The 20,666-nt window shown below is 32.1% G+C and overlaps 2 protein-coding genes across 10 annotated transcripts in view; one reads left to right on the plus strand and one right to left on the minus strand.

The window, feature by feature from the left end:
* Positions 1 to 855: 855 nt before the first annotated feature.
* LOC128180757 (PACRG-like protein) lies at positions 856 to 5,551 on the minus strand. The gene is made up of 7 exons (XM_052848908.1): positions 5,314 to 5,551; positions 5,126 to 5,193; positions 4,145 to 4,235; positions 3,682 to 3,816; positions 3,096 to 3,203; positions 2,491 to 2,571; positions 856 to 1,929 (listed from the first exon to the last, which is right to left on the minus strand). The coding sequence occupies exons 1-7, from the start codon at positions 5,470 to 5,472 to the stop codon at positions 1,873 to 1,875; spliced, it is 699 nt and encodes a 232-aa protein (XP_052704868.1). The 5' UTR covers positions 5,473 to 5,551; the 3' UTR covers positions 856 to 1,872.
* A 230-nt stretch (positions 5,552 to 5,781) lies between these two features.
* LOC128179585 (cilia- and flagella-associated protein 46-like) overlaps positions 5,782 to 20,666 on the plus strand; it is a 47,198-nt gene continuing 32,313 nt past the window's right edge. For 4 of the 9 annotated variants that reach the window (XM_052847034.1, XM_052847038.1, XM_052847037.1 and 1 more), the window contains exons 1-21: positions 5,782 to 5,919; positions 6,106 to 6,239; positions 6,362 to 6,493; positions 6,626 to 6,690; positions 6,991 to 7,155; positions 7,337 to 7,460; positions 8,054 to 8,148; positions 8,441 to 8,623; positions 10,014 to 10,067; positions 11,396 to 11,476; positions 12,161 to 12,184; positions 13,013 to 13,112; positions 13,438 to 13,536; positions 13,882 to 14,072; positions 14,487 to 14,583; positions 14,982 to 15,113; positions 15,411 to 15,528; positions 16,185 to 16,211; positions 18,647 to 18,776; positions 19,216 to 19,236; positions 20,472 to 20,606. In XM_052847034.1, coding sequence (XP_052702994.1) covers positions 5,871 to 5,919; positions 6,106 to 6,239; positions 6,362 to 6,493; positions 6,626 to 6,690; positions 6,991 to 7,155; positions 7,337 to 7,460; positions 8,054 to 8,148; positions 8,441 to 8,623; positions 10,014 to 10,067; positions 11,396 to 11,476; positions 12,161 to 12,184; positions 13,013 to 13,112; positions 13,438 to 13,536; positions 13,882 to 14,072; positions 14,487 to 14,583; positions 14,982 to 15,113; positions 15,411 to 15,528; positions 16,185 to 16,211; positions 18,647 to 18,776; positions 19,216 to 19,236; positions 20,472 to 20,606 — 2,156 coding nt within the window. In that variant the 5' untranslated portion in view covers positions 5,782 to 5,870. Of the gene's footprint in view, positions 5,920 to 6,105; positions 6,240 to 6,361; positions 6,494 to 6,625; positions 6,691 to 6,990; positions 7,156 to 7,336; positions 7,461 to 8,053; positions 8,149 to 8,440; positions 8,624 to 10,013; positions 10,068 to 11,395; positions 11,477 to 12,160; positions 12,185 to 13,012; positions 13,113 to 13,437; positions 13,537 to 13,881; positions 14,073 to 14,486; positions 14,584 to 14,981; positions 15,114 to 15,410; positions 15,529 to 15,846; positions 15,865 to 16,184; positions 16,212 to 18,646; positions 18,777 to 19,215; positions 19,237 to 20,471; positions 20,607 to 20,666 lie in introns of all 9 variants that reach the window. The other 5 variants (XM_052847035.1, XM_052847036.1, XM_052847039.1 and 2 more) reach the window with 5 other exon arrangements.

Consider the following 20,666-nt stretch of genomic DNA (forward strand, 5'->3'; position numbering starts at 1 on the left):
AAAATTAAACAACAGTGTTTACATGTATTAAACCTGTTTCATTAAGCAAGTCTCATTAAGCATTCATCCTACACGAATACTTTGGAATCATTAGAATTCATGGTGGAGAAACTTTTGTGGATTTCACGAGTACTCCTCACCCACAAAATTGCACCATGAACAAATTATAACATGGCGGCTTTATTCCTTGTTCAAATACCGGTTTACCATTCCACAAATATAAATTTACTAACTTGAATTGGCACTCAAGACACTAAATGGTTGTTGAGTTACTGGACAGGTAGATCAAAACTATGTCCAAATAATTTGGGGTAAAAATGCCTAAACAATAGCTGACGATAGCTGACAGAAATAATGACACAAATTAAAGAAAACAATAGGCCCACAGGCCAAACCACTCACTAGGGCAACAGCTTTAGACCGCCTTAAAAAAATCAACTTATACACAAAATATCTGGACAACTTAGAAGAGTATATCTTTATTTTCAAATTTTTCTACAATTCTTAGTTCTTAAATTGAACATATTAGCTCCCTTTGTTGTTACAGTTTTTGAGAATAAGATTTTTAGAGGTTTTTTTCCTTTTTATTCAAATGTAAAAATTTACATCTCCAACCCCCATTGAGGCCCCTCCCTAAACCCCGGCGGATCATGATTTAGATATTAACTTGAATATACACTACCTGAGGATGCTTCAACACAAGTTATATTTTTTCTGGCCAATAAGTTTTTAAAAAGAAGATTTTAAAAATATTTTTCTGTGTATATTTCTATAAAAATTCAATTGTGGCCCCAATCTATCCCCAGAAATCCTTTGGCTCTGGTGAGCTAATGAAAAAGATCAGTTCACAACACATTAAAAGATACAGGTTTTTATGTCTTTTGGTCCAAGTCAAACAAATCTACATACTTGTAGTATAATTACATAAACTGATAGGAATATAAAGAATTAATCATATATACATAAAAAAATCTCAATATTAATCAACATCTATGTGATACAGCATATTAACAAACCCTGTGAAAACTATCAAACATATAATATAAAATTCATATCTGTTCCAGTGAAATATTTGTTGAGGTCCAAGCAGATACTTAACAGTTCAGAAAGGACATATTTTGTGCAATCTATTGAAAATGAAATCTTTCACCCTCCCTGTAATCTGATTAGAATATATCACAATATCTGAGTATGACAGACAAATTCTTAATTGAAATTCACACTTCTGAAGACAATATTGCAAACTTTCCATAAAAAGGAAAAAATTCAGCACTGTTTTAATCCCTCCCTTTTTTTTTATTAATAGCATAATCTTCTTAAATACTATTGTTGGTGTCTGACAAGCTGAGGACAAGCAATATATATTAGTCAAACAAAATAAGTAGTATACCAACAGTTAGTGAAAGGGCATTATAAAAATAAACTTATTGTACATGTCCACTCTTAAAATATAGTACTACCTGTATATGAAAATCTAAATGAATTCAATACCTTACAATTATTGTCATTAAAACTTCAGATAAATTAAAACAGATCTTAATACATGTAGTAAGAAGAGAACAAAATTTCAAAACATTAATGCATGTATAATTCATGCATGTTTTAATAAAAATTATCAATAGTATTTTTCCTTAAAAAGTTCAAATGATACTGAAATATTACAATCAGGCTTAAAAGAGTCAAGAGATGCTTCTTGATTATTTTGTATATAATCAACAAAATAGAAGATTGTTCCAAGAAATAGCACCATATTCACCACACAGAAATAATTGGACGGTCAGTTCACACATATAACTAGTGCTGTAATACTTCAAAATCTCTAGGTGGTGTCGAAGGCATAGAATGGAGATCTTTCAGAAATATATGTAGACTTCAGGTAAATATTGAAGAATATGTTGGAATTTTGGATTTCAGAATCACAAGGGAATCCTACAATTTTAAATGGACATAAAAATTAAGATTGTTGGAATCTTCTATAAGCATATTCTGTAAACTAATTCTATAAAAAATATTGATTCATTTGCGGAAGATGCGGATAGAAAATGAATAATATTCTAGGTAATATAGATTGTCACAACACTTTCTTTAAGTTTATCCCTATGCTTGCTCAAATTGCAGCGATAACAATTTTCAAAATGAAATTAATATCGTAAAACTTTCAAATTGATTATTGTTAATTGAAATGCACACAATTTCACAAAATCTTGTTGGGCCTAATTTGACTTAACCTAAATAATTCTGTTTTTAAATCTTTTGTCAGAGATGCACCTCTGTCATTAGAGGACCAATATTAGTACTGATAGGAACATATTAAGAGAAAACCCCTATTTTAACATATTTATAAAAAAATAATCCCAGTATATCAATGATACATGTACCTTACTGAAAATCTGCCCCAAGAAATAAAGTGAATTCCTGGTACATGATAATTTGTAGACCATGCAAATTAAGATGGAACAAGGAATAAGGAATAAATTTTTAATCACTGACCTTTCCACCATTTTGCTCAAGGCGCTGCACGACTTCAGTGATGCGATCTTTGTACTTCTTGTCCATCATTCTCTTTGATACCTTGATTAAATAATCAAAACATTTACTTCTTTTATTCATCATGAGCAGTTGTATTATTTCACATTCCTTCACAAACCCCTATCTCTCTCTGTCATTATTTATTTTCTCACACTTTTCATTGTAACTTGCATGTACATGTAAATATACATTTTACCTTCAGACAAGTTTTGACACTGTTGTACTTTTGTAACATGTATATTGCCATCAGATAAGGAAACAGAGAAACATGATGAAATTTTATTTAGATTTCATTTGACAGAAAGTTTGTCAAAATAATAAGGATGAAAGTTAAACCACAAAGGGAAATAACTTTTGTAAATAAAAATACTGCTTGTACTTGCAATAATGGTTTATATGTAGACTGAAGGTGTTCTTTTAACGAAAATTAAGAAATATTTTATTTATTCTAACTTTAAAATTAGAATTATTTCCCTCTATCTTTATACAAAGCTCTTCTTTTTAAGGAGATTTATACAGCCTAAAAATGGCTATGACCATTCAGCTCTCTTAATCAAGTGACTTACTGGCACCAATATTGTCTTGAGATGCTGATTAAGCTCTGGTCCCACAACATCACTTAACTGCACTAGCGCTTCCAGACCTCCCTCAAACACCGAGTTATCTTTATGGCTCTACAAAAAAATTAGATTGATTTTCATCATGATACAATAAAACCTGTCTATTAAATAAACTGAATATGTCATCTTTGCTAGCCAAGTGCTTACAATTTACTCTGTTCCTCCTTGTAAAGGGGCAGAGTGGATATTAAACCATTGGCTATCAAAGATGTGAATATGAATACAATGATAGTATTTGTACACAGACATACAAATGTCCTTTTATATAACAATACATTTTCACTTTTTTACTAAGGGATAGGGAACAAGAACAAGATAAATAAATAAATGCCTCTCTGAAAATCACTTTTGATAAAAAAAAACAAAAACATCTCAAGTTGCAATGTTACAGGCTTATTTGCACTGGACACTCCAAAACACTGGGCAATGTGCGCAATTTATCATACAGGCTGCCAATACTTATGTGATCAAAGAAATGGAAAATACAAAAGTTGTGTCTTAGATATACATGTATCAAACAGATTTTGATTACCAGTGCTGCTCTTATAGAAAATGTGATTTTTGGCAAGATAGGTAAGACTTTCTGGTAGGCTCCATCCACTTCTAACATTTCTTGAAACCCATTACGAGACACAAAGGTGTAGGGGTGTACTGTCTCCTTCAAGCCCTGTAAAAATATAGATATATGATATTGAATGTGACTATTAAGAACATGTTTCTTACTTCACTGAGCCATCTACTTTCTTGGGTCTACAATAGTTTGATGAAAAATCTTTTTATTTACTTCTCAATCATATCTCATTGAAAACTGTTTAGAAAAAGAGATAAAATTTGACAAATTGAAAAAATTCAATTTTAAATATGAAAATGATAATCTTAAATACACATGTATTTGTAACAGGAATATAGTATATAAACTTTGCCATTTGTGTGAATGCTTTAGATATCATTTTCTACGAATACAGTTCACATGAATCAAAGAAAACACTACTCACATCGGCAAGTGTGACTAGAACTGGGTCAAATGGAATTTCATCTGGAGGCGTTGACCACTGTAGTTTATGCTTCACAGATCCATGGATCAATCTATCAATAGAGTGTCATATGGATAATTTAATGAATATATTCATTTAATTTCTCTTGTAATGGAATTGGTTTTATTTTTAGTTTTGCCAAAATGTAAGACAAACGTATCCTTAAACACCAAGGTAAATGGTAATAATTTTTATGTATATGTCAGAACTGTCTGATCATAGAAGAACTGCATTGAATGCATCATATCTGATTGCTACAGTTTATTTGAAACTATAGTAGAGACTAACAGCGGTCTATTGCCATTTTTAAGACCTGAATAAGGCATAATGGAATAGATTACTGTGATCTCCCTGAGTTTGTGTTCTCTTGGATGTAAGACCTGCATAAGGCATTACAAGTAGAGCACAGACAAAGAGGCGCACCACAGGCAGAAGTGGAGGAAGTGCAAGGTTTACGCAGAGATTTTGATTATTACTTGGAAGGCAGGACAACGGAGATTTATATTTGTGGGAGATAGCTGTCGACCACAGTTATCCAATCAATAAGAAATCGTTATTATTCTTGGGGTCAACAAAATCTGACTTAACAGGATAGCAGACCTGGTGCAACACTTGGGTGTAAGACATACACCATTGTTAAACACACAGCTCGGCGCGTTGCACGTTACAGTCCTAAAGCAAGTCAAAACCTAAAGAGAATCTGAAAAAAAATAACCAAATAACAAAAACTCATGAACCTTTGTTATTTGCCCAATTATTAATTCCAACTACATTAATACTCTTATTTATAATCCATGGACTTCAACTTCATTGGAAGTACAATTTGAAAATGACCTTAACTTCATGTGACCAGTTTCCATGGTACAAAAAGATAGATTTATACCAGTTAACAATAATTCTAGTCATCAGTCTTCAAGAATTTTTAAAATAAATTTATATTACCTGCATGGAACTCCTCCATTCATATAAACTGAAGCAAAAGCTGACTGACTTTTGTTGGTGGCTGCAAACTGTAACATAGTGGTGTAAAATGAAACTTAATCATAAATACAATGTAATATAAATAGACACATTCTAAATCTAATTTGATCTGTCTGTGAAGCGATGATAACCATCGTGACTATACTAACTGGGTCAACTGTTTTGGGATTCAGTTTATCAGATGGACGGGAGAGTTTCTGAGGTTTCGTTGCCAGTAAAGTTTCCGATGAACTTTTCCCTGGTTTGAGTTGACCAGTCTTTTTACCGGTGACGCCGAATGTCGTTCCAGTTGATCTTGAAGACGCCATTAAATAAGAAAATTTTAGTTATTTGCATTTGTCATCTTTTGCCACACTTGAATGTTTACACCGGAAGCAATGTGCACATGTAACGGAAGTTAATATAGCTGTTACTACGACGACTTAAATTACTACGCTTGAGCGAAAAAAACCTTTTAAAGAATACATATCAACTTGAATATTGGCACAAGATTCAATATATTATTGACATGTTATAATGTAGAAACTATGAATAAAGTCCGATTCATATTTTTCCAATGTGTGAAGGACATTATATGCATTATATTTTGTAGATTTGAAAGTTAACAGTCGTAAACAACATGGCGGACAGTCGGTGCCCGACCAATTTTGAAAACTAAAATTATTCTGTTTCTCGGTTAAATTCGAAGAAACATTTTCTAAACACAATGGATACAAACATTAGAACGTTGCTTACAAAAGCACAGTCACTAATAGGTATGCTTTTTTCTGAATATTCGCGAAACTTCACATCTATAGATTGACTGATATTTCGAATTTCCTCGAATAAAATTTTCGAGTTAATTTATCGCTAATAAATAGAATAACTGTTAAGCTGTATAATGAAATACTTATGTGACCTTTTGTAAAATTTTACGAATTTTTTCTTGAATTAATACAAAGGAAAGGAAAACAACCAGCATCTTCAGCAAGCATACCAGTTACTTAGAAATGTTGCAGAAAGCAAGCCAGCGGTTGATACGCCTGAATCGTTTGGTTCTGATTTATATGTTATTTGTGCTGAGATAGCCTTCCAGGTGCGTTTTTGTATGTCATATATTGCTCTTTAATTAGTAATTATTACCTTTTTAAAAATGTATAACACAAAAACAATATTCTTTCCGATGTAGATTAATTGTTCGATTTTATTTCAATTCAGAATGGAATGCCTGACATGGCAAGAGAATGTCTCAAGATGTACTTTATGAAACCACCACCTGCCAACCAGTTCTTGTGCAGAGCTTATTTATGTCAAGCACAGCTATTGGCTCCAAAGGAGGCCAACAACCCTGTAAGAATTAAAGACCTCTTTCATTAATTCATGTGATTATAGAAAAAAATAAACATTTTTTTATTATATCTTCTCATTGTAAAACTATTCATCTTAATGGAATTATAATATTTTGATTTCATTTAACAACAGGAGCAACTTGAAAAGGCAGTAGTTTACCTTGTAAAAGCCATATCATTTGCCAAAAAGAACTCAAGGTAAACAAATACAGCTAGACATTATATCAAATTAAATCATAATCATTTTTGGGTTTTTTTTCATTTTAGTTGTCAAGAATGAATATACTTTGATTCAAATGAATTCTGAAATTGTATAGAAAAAAGCATTTACAGTTTAGTTCATGATATTAGCAGAAATTTGGAACACTTGCAGTTAGATATGTTAGCAAATTGTTTTTTGGGGTTTTTTTTGTGTGTCAAAATACTGTATATTAAGCAAACATTCTAAATTCATGTAATTTAATCATATTTAATTATCTATAATAATATTTCAAACAGGTACCATTTCTTGGTATACAATGCCTCTGTACTGTACTGGCAGTTCTGTCGCCCTTTCCTGAAGCCCAACTATCGCCAGTATTTGGCAAGAAGTCTGCATCAAGTAGTAAAGGCACTGGATGACATTGACGACAAAGATTTTGAATGGCGAGCACAGCTAATGATGTATGAATTTCATTCAAAGTTTTTCTTTTAAATGTAGATAAGTAAATATCACGATGGCAAATTTTAAATATACAACTGTACCTGGAGAGAAAATCCCACATACTCCTCCAGTGATATTTTCAATTTCATCAATGTTGAAAGATAAAAAAAAAACAAACAATGGGTCATGAAATTCTTTTAGAGCCCTCATGGAATGTCACCTGGATGCAGGAAGGAAAGCGGACGCCTCCAGTGTGGCAGGAGCAGCTGCCACCTTTATCAAACAAAATGTTCCCCATCTGTACAAACAGGTCTTTGGGCTCATTGTAAGTCACTTCATCAAGAATGTTCTGTTATGTTTAAATACTGTAGAAGCAGAAATATTCATTGAGGATTTAATTTTGTTATATTCCTTGGCGGTAAAAATCAATAAAATAAAATCCATGGCCAACTTTTAACCCAAGTATTAATAAATACAGAGTTGATACGCAATACATTTTAGATATGACGAAATTAGATGCCAACGAAATTTTATTTACAAACAATGAAATTTTAACCCAACGAAAATATGTGCTTCTACAGTATACATGTACTGATGACTTTTGTTGCTTGAAATTTAGATTTTTATTTCATTTGAGTTGAGTGTATATTATTGAGATCCTTGAGATATTTTTTTGTTGTTGAGTTTTTGACATCATGTACTCATATAACAATTTGAATGTACATGTACAGGTATATAAATACATGATATATATATGTACAACTAAACAGTAATAGTTACTGTTCAAGATTTTATTTTTAAAGACAGAAATTTTTGTGGCAGTGTATAAAATGTATGAGATTGTATAAATGTTGCAGAATGAGACCAGCATTTCATTTAGAGGCAAATTTGATAGAGATTTTTGATTTTGTTTTGCAGGTGAGAAACCAGCTGTTAGATTCTGCCAAACTGCACAAGGATGTGAAAAACTCTCCCGAGTTGTCTGTTTATTACAAAATTTTGAAACTCAAAGTGTATGTATGCTAAATAAGTACTGGGTATATAAAACTTATGTTTTTTATAAATATTATTGAGAGCAACTTTAACAGTAAGATATGTTTAAAAAAATTTACTGGTACCAATTATTGGAGATTTTTGATTTTGATATTTTCTTGAATTTTGTGTGATTCTTTTCCTCAAAAAGTGTTGATTCTTTAAATTATTTATTTTAAATAAATATGTAAGGAATCTAAATTGCAACATTTATTCTAAATTTTGTTAAATAAACTGAAAATTAAGAAGCTATATTTGTACATGTCTATACAGATCTTGTGACCTCAATGAACCGCGGGAATACTTCAGTGAAATACAGTCCATTCTGAATCAGATGGGTGTGGCCCACACCAGCACAGTCCAGCTGGAAACTCCAACTGGGAAAGGTTCAAAATCCAAATCTATCCGGACTCACTCTCCCGGGGCATCTAAGATGGAGGAGTTAGAAAAAGACAGGTACTATTAACTGCTAGTTTCTTGTAAGTTCCACAAACAGAATTTGGAATGAAGGAATTATATGCATGTGTCTTTTGTATATTAATCGAGAGGAAACAATTCAATAGAATAACACAGTTTTTTAATGATAATTTTGAAGCGCATTTAAAAAATTATGAAATACGGAATATTATGAAAATTTATTCTTAAAAATTTGCATATTGATTTCATAAAGTTTCCTTCACCCAGGAAATACGTGAGTTCTGTACCTAAATCGGTTCCCATCCATCATTCAGATTTTTTTCCATGTACAAGTGTTCCATATTTGGAGTTTTAAATTAGGTTTTTTAAAAATACACTTTAAATGAATTATTTTTGTTTTTTTGTTTTCTTTTTTAAATTTTTTTTTATATGCACATACATATAGCTTTGTCCACACTGCAGACAAATTTACCCTGCTTATCAAAAGTATATGTACAATGATTTATAGGACTTTGCACATCAGTTTATTCCATTCTGTAGCATAAGTGGAAAGCAATGGTATATTAAATGATCACAAGTTTACATCACAGTAACATTTCCAATAACATGTATTTTATTACTCCAACTTTATTACAATGTATGCAGTCCATATGAAATAAGAAAGAACTAAGCAAGATTGCATAATAAGATACATATATACATTGTATTACATAGAGATCCTGTGTCTCTGAAGTCTTTAGACCTCTATGAATTTTAGATTAGTACCGGTATATGTATCTTGAATTGATTTTGTGAAGAGATGGGAAATGAAGCAGATATGTCCCAACAGAATTATTTCAATCTGTTTTTCACAAATTAAAGGGCCTCTAGTTCTGCAGGATCAGTCTTGTCAAACATTGACAGAGACCTTGGGTCGAAAATGTCTCAGTGAGTATTCACACACCCGTGTTACAGTTCCACCAAGCAGTTTTACACCCGTCTTCATTGATGCAGAAAAAAAAGCGGACTCTTTTTTACGGCAAAAAACCTTTTTAAAAATAAAATCAGCCACCAATTGAATTGAATTGAATCCAATAGCCATATATTAATGTTCTTTAAAATGCTCATTCTCTTCATTAAATTTAAAACTTCTTGCACCTTACCATCTCTCCAAAGTTTGTCCTAACAGACTTTGAAATCTGTTCCAAAACAATTAAATTCTCATAAGAGATTTCTGATTTCACACTATTTTCCAAAGTACATTATAATTTTCCTAAAAAAAAAATCACTATAAAATACCATAACGTTACATTTTTCAAACGTCAGAATTAATAATAATCGATAACCAATAATTTTCCTCCAGGTAGATGAAAGAACCTATAATGAATGTAACCTTTGTGTGTAGAGATTTTTTTTTCACCTTCGTAACAAATCACCTTGCATTCAACAGTTCTGAGTTAAGTCAACAAACTTTGAGTGACCACGAACATTCTGAAGAGGATACGTAAGTTCAGGACTAAAGATAAGGCATTAGCTAGCATGTGATGTGTTCAGTCCTTGTGTTCAATAGCAATGGATGAATGCTGTGAGAATGTCCTAGCTATCGTCTTGGGGCAAATAACGTCATACAAATAAGTCTGATCAGCAAATTACAAAGTTGCATGAATGTTATAGGGAATTAGTGAGACATATGAAGCATGTTGAAATTCAAGATGGCATGTCAAGCTGATGTGTTCATTAAGCATGTCAAATACATGTATTACCTGGTATATACAGTTAGATAGGTAATACACATTTTGCATGAACAAATTATTCATAGTAGAAAAATAAGTACAAGTAAAATTAGGAATGGAATATCTTCATCTATCTAATAGAAAATTCAGTCTGTTGGTTTCATGCAGTCATGAAATCTCATGGAAGTGATATTGATATATTGAGCAATCATAATGATAATAGAAAAATACACCAAGTCTGCACAAATGTAAGCGATTAAGATGTTTTAGCTCATTTCTATGAAAACTGAAATGAAATATAGCGCACAAAATATTTCAAAAAATTATGAAACCTCTATGTTGTCAGAAAAACTATGAAATTAAGAATACAACTTTATGACCTCTAGCTGATGTGTTGTTTGATTTTACCCATTTTATCCCTTCCTTAGCTTTTGCATCCTGATGTGGATTTTAGATTTTAATAAATTGTCCAAACATGTATGTTTAAAACCACAGAAAGTTGAAATATTTAAAGTACCATAAAACAACGTACCGGTAAATTTAATACATACTAGTTTAACCCTCGATACATGTAGCAACATGAAGAGTATAGAAATACATTTACCAGTAGAGAATGCATATAACATGTAGTTCCAAAATTATTTACCTACTGTGTATAAATGCTATTTAGTCCAGGATATTTTTGACATTTTATTTGTTAAAAGGATACATGCATTAACGTAATGTTCTTAGTGAGTTACAAGTAATTAATATTGTGTTTACCAGTTTGCTGATGCTATATATGTACATGTAGTTAGATTACGGTAATTATTACCCGTTAGATATTACGTCATATACATGTACATATATAGATTTGTTCCTGCATTGGTTTTACCTGTAAAGTAGTTTAATGCGTTGTTTCTTTTTTGTTAGAAGTTAGAACTTTTGAGATTTTTTTTCCCAATTTGCTGTGTTTTTAATTAACATATTATTTATTTATGCATAGTTTAACTTTATTTTAAACATTGATAATAGTAGAAAAAAAAATTGAATAATTTAAAAGACCAGCTTTGCTTGATATTAGATTCACTTGCTTTATGTACTAATGACCTTTCCTTAGGAAAAGCCCCACCAAGGGAGCAGGGCGAAGGACCCCCACCCCTACCAGTACCAAGAGACTGGCCGCAGACAGCGCAGATAAGTGAGTCCTCGTAAAAGTCCATAATTCTTATAACAGTTCTCTAAGTCTTATAAATATCAGATGAGTATTATATGTGAAGTCCATTTACCATATATTATATGAATATGATAATATGTATAGGGTGTTAGAATACCTTGTATCAATCCATGTACATGCAGACCATGCATGCAGATTGCAACAACCAATGAAATTACATGCTCAAGATATTAAATCTTTCCTACTTTAGTTGGGTATAACAGAATTACATGAAGCAGTATATCAACATGTTTTGGTTTTATTACTGAAGGAGAAAAATATAAACATTTTAAATATATCATTAGATACCGTGGTTTCATTAATTTTCGTGGGTATCAATTTTCGTGGATTTTCTGAAAACCACAGTTTCAAGGATACGTAATTTCGTGGCCAAAGACCCTATCAATACAAAATGTTAGTTGAAATTGAACTTCAATGAACATTTAATTTCGTGGATCAACTTAACAACGAAATCCACGAAAATTGGTATTCAACGAATATTGATGAAACCACAGTATGGGGTTTCTACAAGCAAGATAACTAGAATGCGTTCTTGATTATTACTTATACTTGGAATTTAAGTCAGTATAATTATTAAGAACCATATTGACATTATTCCATTGATTGACTGAAGGTTATAGTTTTAACGTACACCTGATATGATTTCAGAACCGACTTGTCAGACGTAGAAAGGTTCGGCTAAAGTTTGCATTGTTTGAGTGGTTTTGATAGTCTTAAATAGAAATATATGTTCCTGTTTTATTTTTGAAAGATTTAAAATTTATTTCATTTATGTATGAGTGAGTCTTTTAAATGTTGCACGCCAAAGTTGTTTGCAAGATCTCTAATATGAAATATCATTTGATTTGTTTGATAACTATAGTTGTTGTTTTTTCTTCCAGTTTTCAGATATTTTTTTGATTTTTTTTTTTGATTTTTTTATTTTTTATCAGAAATTAGGTATTCATGCATATGCAAAATTTCTATTTTTAAATTCAATATAACAGTAGTTTCTAGAAGTTGTAAATATCCAGCACCACTGCTTATAGATCTATTGTAATTTTTAAATTGTTTTTTATCAGCTCGCTCACACATTTTGAATTAATACATGCTGTCTTTATTTTCATTCCATATGTAAAATAGTTCGCTTTAAATAGAGTTAGAGTTTATAAATTCATATTTAAGGATATGAATACGGTCCATGTTGAATTGTTATTTTTCGCACTGAGAGTGGCTACCGTGGTATTTACTGTATACAGGGAAATATTTGCCCCGTTTTATTTTCGCCCCTTTTGCCCTCGTTGTCAGTGGGTGAATTTAAGACTGGGCGAATTCCAAGGTCTTAAATTATCTCTCTTTTAGCAAAACCTTTGTCTGGGCGAATTCAAGACTGGGCGAAACCGTAAAGAAGGGCGAAAATAACAAGGGGCGAAAATAACCTTGTCTACAGTATATATTTCCCTCTCAGTGTTATACCTGTACAATGTCATGTATTTTTTACTTCAATCTGTGTCCTTCCAGACCCTACCTGCTTCTAGAGCTGGCCAGGTTTTGTATTGAACTGGAGTTTCCTGATCTGGCCCAAGACTGTGTGGACCATATGAAAACATGCGTTGTTAAAGTAAGTATAGTACTACCCTAAAATTGAAGTACAAAAACAGAGTGTAGTTGTATAAGAGTATGAGGGGTTTTTTTTGCCTTTTTGTCTTTAACTCTTCTGGTAATCATTTTGTGCACTCGTTGACCATGTTAACTCAAGTAGAAATTTCAATTTTATGCTAAAAAAAAAACGTTTACTGACCATTTTGAACTACTCTATTCATAATACCTACTTGATCTGACATAATTGCTGTATATATATATATACATGTTGACAAAAAGTTTGCATATGTTCATACTGTTCGTTCATTGATTGAAATGAAAAGTATATTATTGATTGATTAAAGGACCCCAGTTTTTACCTGGAGCTGGAGTTTCTACAGTGTGAACTGATGGTCCGAAGCCTGGGAGATAAACAAGAGAGCTTCAACAAGTCTGTCGTTGATGTATGTATAAAACACCTAACAAAAAATTAAAAATTCTATTAATTTATTATTTAGTTTTATACAATATTAAATAAATACAATCTAGTGTGACAAGGGTTAAGATGTTTGGAAAATTGAATGTTACAGTTGTAAAAGATGATTTTTGTTCTTTTAGATTTTAAAAAAGTGGAAATATTATGTATGAATCATAGTGACGCATATATCATAGATAATATTGTAAAGTCTTAAAGATGAGCAATAAGGGACTAGAGCATCTTTGCATTCAAGTGTTAAGGGTCCCCTCTTCGAGTACTAAACAGAAACCTTTGACTTGTGAAGATGACAAATGTTTGATATATACTACAGCTGAGACTGCAGGCCATCAAGAGATGTGAGGAGACCATTATGAATGCCATCAGACAAGGCGACCCCAATGTGATCCAGGCTGGCTGTGTGACCCAATGGAACCTCATCCTTGCGCTCTTACAGCCCAACCTCCGTAAACATGTCCGCAAACCGCTCACCCTGCTGGCAGACGCTCTTGAAGACATACAGAGGTATGGGGCCACATAGTTCTGAAATATCAATTGTTTATTGAATAAAACTTGTGCTCTCTTTCATTCTTAATGTGAAAAGAAATGTTTCTTCTGATATTAGTTGTACATGTAAATCTAGTACATTATACTGTAAACATGTCACATTTGGATGAGAATACTATTCGGCGTTATTGGTGGAATGCAGCTTCCACTTAATCAAGAGTGTCACCAACTGTCTTGCATAAACAAATATGAATAAAAACATAGTTATGAGTGGATATGGAATTATTATATGCATTAATTAAAAATGCAAATGTCATTTTTCACAGGGCAAAAATACAATAAACAGAATATTGACTCGAAAATTGTTTCCTCATGGACTTGCATGATAAAATAGATATTCATGATGACAGTATTTGATCCCTCTACTTTCAGTTTATTGATAAGCTTGAGATGTCAGATCCACACGGAGCTGGCCAAGTGTGAAGAGGACCAGGAGCAAATCCAGGTGGCAATGGAGCACCTTGTTAAGGTCAGTGGTACCTCAGCTTTTGTCAAAGTCAGAGGTTCCTCCAATGGTTTGCTGCTCTTTATTGTATGTGGCATCAGAATTTTCTTTGTATTGTACATGCATGAAAATAACCATTCCATTGGATGATCCCGTCCCTTAAATTTCTAATAAAACATAATCTTGAAAAGATTTTATGATTACCCAGTGCACCACCTAGTTTTCTCAATGTCTTAGAGGATGAATGATAAATCCACTGCCATTTATGTTTTGAAAATGATTTCAGAGATGAATTCCTTGATACATTAAAGTAGTTTGATAGATTCGCAATGTATCCACTCTCTAGGTTTTTTAATGTCTCCAAAAATGTGTTAAAGATCTACTCTCCGGTGTTTCTGGTTATTTGCTCTTTGTATAAACAGGCTCTAGCTCTGGATGATGGGGGTCTGTACAAGGAGAGACTAGAGGTTTCTCTACGCAGACTGGAACTACGAGCCCAGCTGTACAAGCAACCAGACAGGGCAGAGGATATAGCAGCCATGATAATTGAACAGGTAATAACATGAACCTTAGTAGAGACTGTAAGGTGCTTTTTTATTTCTTAACCTTTGTTTGAAAAAATACAGTTACAAAAAAAACATATCATATGCATTTATTTTCCAGAAATGTTATAATTAATAATTTTAAACTGCATAGACCTCCAAATTGTGATTTCCAAATTGACAGTAACATGATGAATTTTTTTTTATTTCTTTTGTTATTTTCATCTACAAATTGTTTCCCATCCATCAGCTTTTAGAAAATAACTTTGTGTAATCATGCATGATTTGAAATTTTTTTATAATCATTAGGCCCGCAAGGCGGACTCTGGTACAATGAGAATGAAGAGGTCGCTGCTGGTGAAGGTGGGGGAGGCGCTGGCCCCGGACGCCTTCCAGCTGGTGCTGGACAGCGAGAGTGACACCAAAGGTAGGTAACTCTGTCAACATCCAATTCAAACCTTAATAGAGACTGGCCACAGTTTGTCTCTGGTTTATACCGGTAGTTTTTTTCATCTATTTTCCTTGCAAATAAATATTGCAAACAAATATATGACTGACTTCTTTTAAAACTCTTGAAAAATATGTTTGTGTGTGCTTTTAAAAGTATTTTGAAACTGTTATTCTGCAAATGTTTTTACTTCCTCACATTGTTCTGTCTTTTACGTTTTCATTTGTATAATCACTCTTTGTTTGATTGTATACATGTATTTGAATTAAGCTCTTTTCATCATGGACATTTTTGCAGATGTTCTTTTATTGCTGAGTAAGGGAATATGAGTAAATGAATGCATGACTTTGATTTGTTCAATTATCATAACGGCATGACAAATAATTTTGACATTGTAGATAATTATATGCATCGTATGTGTTTAATTCAACAACTGATCATGCATATTTTTATTATTAAAAAGAACTGCAAGGATGCATATGTAAAGTTATAATAATGCTTTTGACACTTTGGACTTCATTCTGCTTATGTACAAAAATCATCATGTTCATATGATGTCTGCTTTCAATGTGTCCAAATCTTATCAACATTACTTATTCTAACTTTCATTTTTGCTTGCTTTAATTTTATTTCAGAGAAAAAATTGGATGAAAACAAAAAAGGTTTTAGTCAAAGAACACTCTAATTCAGATTAATCCAAGATATCATTTTAGTACATGTACCAATTTCCAGATTTTTTTTTATCATATGATTGTAATTTATTGATTCCTGAATGTAACTCTGTTTTCTATGTGAATATCAATCACAATACAGTATTAGAGATTGATTATTTTTTGTGAAATAAGGCTGTAAGATGCTAAACAGAATCTGGAAATTGTGTGTGTTCCAAGCATTGACTGGATTATATAGTTCTGTTCTGTTAGCTGTTCATTTATGTTGGGATAATTAGTAGTTTAACTTTATTTTACAAAATTTTGTGATGGTTTCTACTTTAAAACAGAACAAAAAAAAATTCAGGAGGATGGAAGGAGGGCTTAATCCTTTTAGCACTTGATAAAAACATTTTTCTCCTAATTAAAACAGGGTTGAGGAAAATATGATTTAAAATTGATATAACGTATTCACAAAAGTAAATCATTCTTCAGAAACTCTCAAGATCTTTTCTCTTGTGTGTTTTGTATACAGAATTTAGCATTATTTAGTTATGTGTTGATCAATGAGATATTTTGATTTGCATTTAATATAATAAAAGTAAACTGGGATAATGAAATTATAGAACAGGCCTATAGAGAACAGAGAAACATGGCAGCCAATAATGCTGAAATAGATTACATGTATAATTAGCACAATACTGTAGATTCCTTATTATCCAGAGGAATTAATATCTGCATAAAATCGCAAGAAGCAACTCTCGCAGATTTTAAAATCATGCTTTTATTTTTCAGACAGTTTTGAACTATATGAAATTATAATAAATTGGTGCTCATGATTTTATATTCTCGTGGTTTGATACAAAATAGCGGAAATGCAGAATTATGTTCTTGTGAAAAAAAAAATAAGGAATTTACAGTACTCTTAATGAAAAATATTTGATTGACATATTAATCTATTCAGAGAAAATGATAAATGCCACTTTTTAAAAATACATATAATTGTTATCTGACATTACACAATAGCATAATATCACTGATAAAATATGGTATATTTCTTGTATGTCTGATATATCCAGATGTTAGTTGTATTAATGTGAATGGTTACCGGTAATTAGTGATCTGCATTTGTTAGATTGTACTGAAAAAAAATGTAGTTGAAATATGTCACTGTTAGACCATTAGGGAAAATATGACATCACATAGATATACAGTAGGTTGTATTTCTCACCTGTTGATAGTAACAACAAGATTATGAAATTAAATTATTAATATAGCTATTTTATTTGTTGGTAAATATAACTACGGTACAAATCAGATTTACTTAATACAGTGGAGCCTCAGTTATCCGGACGCTTTCGTTCCCAAGTCCAATCGTCCGGATAGGTGAAGCGTCCGGATATCTGAAATGTGTCTATTGTTGTCATGAATGATAATGTGTTTGTATGCAATGGCTCCCAGTGTTGATACTAGTTTTTTTTGCCTTTCAGACCATATAGCAACACATGCTAGAGTGAACGTTTTTAAGAGATAAAGAACTCTGCTTTATTTTATTATTTTGTCATGAAATATTAACAGGACAATAATGATAACCGAATCTAGCTGAATTCTTTCTGTCCAAGTGTGATATGTGTGTGATACACTGTTGTTCGCAATTTTCCAATTTTTGAAAGTGATTTGGGAAGTCAGTGTATTTATACAAGCTACTCATGAGGGTCTAGCACGTAAAAAAGGTGTGAAACTTAATTGACAGGGGTAATCTTTTGTACTGAGAAGGGTATCATCAAATTTTACCATCCGGTTATATGAAGCAAGATTAGTAGTAAATTAGTGTTTTGTGGTAAAAACAGACCGTCCGGATCCGGAACGCGAAATTCTGGATAAATGAGACAAAATAACGTATAAAAAATCTGTTCCCAAATAAAATCGTCCGTAAACTGAAGCGTCCGGTTATCTGGCGTCCGGATATCTGAGGCCCCACTGTATATTGAGTAATTAGCATGATGTAGAAGTTAAGCAGCTTTTATTTACTGCTTTAAAAAATGCATGTAAATTTTAACATTACTGATGCTGGAGGTCTTGAATGTTCGAAAGAAGCAGGACCACCCTTAATGTATATTCATTCACTTCTTTTGGTCATATGGTCAACAATTAAATTCTCTTCTAGCACTGGAGATGGATAAAACAGGCAGTTACTAATTGTTGGTTTTAGGGTCCAATTTCTATGATATTTCGATTGATCCTGTCTTTATTCTTGTACAATTTTTTATAAACTACTATTATTTCCCTATTTTGAGATATAAAGATTTATGAAATCTAACAAGAAGAGATGTGATTAATTCAAAAGTAAAAAAAAAATGATGCAGTTGAATGCTTTTAAAAAAGTATATGAAAAATACATTTAATTACCTGCTGATCATTTTTGTTTTTTTGTTCAATCTTCATAGATGTCACCGGAGGCAAAGCACCCCAGACGGCCATTCAGAAATTGGCCAACAAGGCTCGGCAGTTCAACAAATGTGTGAGGAAAGCTGAGGGACACCTGAAGAGACTGGGGGATGAAAATGACAGGGAGAGGTAAGGGGCATGTCAAACACCAGGCCCCAGTGGCTATGAAACTTCGACAAGCTCACTTTTTATCAAAGTCTCACTTTTCCATATAAATTCCTATTGTAGAAGTGAGACCAAGATCAAAAGCAGGCTTCCCTAAGTTTTGGTACAGGGGCCTGGTTTTGGGGTTATGAAACTCAGATGAGCTCCCTCTACAACAAAGTCTTTTTTTCTTACCATAGAGATATATGGATCCTTTTATCAAAATTTGACTGCAATTCAAAGATCAAAATATGAAATCCTATTGGCATTAATTTTTGAAATTATTACCTTTTTTATTACATTGACAATGTTCTACCTGTACAGTATTCATTATGAATATACGGTAACTATCTCATATCTTGTACTGAATAGTTTTCAGTGAAACTATTTTTTCTATATATAAAAGTTAATGAATTGATTCCAGAGTTGAAAATGATAGAGAACAGTTGAGTATTGTGTGGTTATAACTATAGCTAAAACCCTATTTGTCTAGTCAGCTACTTGTGTGTTGATAGCTTGGATCTAAATAATGAATAAAATATAGTAACTGTTTCTTAAATACCGGTATTAATTATGACTGTAGTGTTGACACAGCTAGAAACAAAAATAAAATGAATACCAGGTTTTGAATTAGACTGAACTGATGTACATGTATGATTGTAGAGAACTAATAGAAGATCATAAGTTTACTAGACATTCCATTAGTGCTACCTGCATGTATTAAATCTTATCATTTTATAATTATATCTCATCAGTTTTGATAGATATCCTTTTTTATGTGATCATAAATATTAATTAATTGGCGATAAAGCAGACACTTCCTGTAAAATAATTATTAGTGTAGAATAAATGTACACATATGTACTACTAAAACACTCTTCTCTTTTAAATTGGGTTTCGATGATTATCATTCTTCAATCTTGATAAAGTGCTTTCGACTTGTATTTACATGTATAAACATATACTCAATTATTTCACAATGTACTACATGACTTGTGTATGTAGAATTTTCCCCTTTTTTGTTATTCATTAATTGTTATACATATATTAGCCAGATCATTCATCTAATAATCTCTTAATCCTGCTGCATTTTTTGTCAAAAAATGTATTGTCTTATACATTGTATATAAACCATTGGTTCATTGTCAGTTGATAGATCACATCAAATCATGTGTCCTCCTCGATCATTAAGTGGTACATGTAATTATAAGGAAAGCTTTACAATATCCAGTAATATCTCAGTTTCAGGACTCACTTTAGGTCTAAATCTTTACCCAGCTTGTGTATGATAAATGCTGACAGTGCATTGTTTTAAGTGATGCCTGCATGATGTTTTAAATTGTGAATTGATTGAAACTTTGTATGCATGATAGATTGAAATTTATTTATTTTTTCTTTTAAATTGATGACTAAAATTCCATGAACTGATTGCATGAGAATTTAGAGTGTGAACTAATTAATTGAGTTTAATTATGAATGAAATTTCTACAAAACTTTACCAGTACTCAAATGATAAAGGGGAATGGGAAATGACAGTTGGCAGAGAAGGACAATAGCCAGGCAGACAGAGATTTGATGGGGATGATAAGAATATCTAATATCAATACTGCTCCATACACCTCCAAATGCCTTGCTTTTTCTATTTTAATCCTTTTAACTTTTTACTGGGTGATTTTGTAGAGCTCGACTTTGGGGTGACTTAGCCAAGACGGCCCGAAAACAGGAAGTATGGGACGTGTGTCGTGTTGCTGCACGATTCTGTCTTCTGTATGATGATGGGCGATGGAAAAATGTTCCACCACCAAAAATGGAAAGGTATGTATGGCTATGAAATCGGAAATGTTTTATCTTGAAATTCTATGGCAGACATAAGTT

Source organism: Crassostrea angulata, chromosome 4, assembly GCF_025612915.1.
Source record: "Crassostrea angulata isolate pt1a10 chromosome 4, ASM2561291v2, whole genome shotgun sequence".
Lineage (NCBI taxonomy): Eukaryota > Metazoa > Mollusca > Bivalvia > Ostreida > Ostreidae > Magallana > Magallana angulata.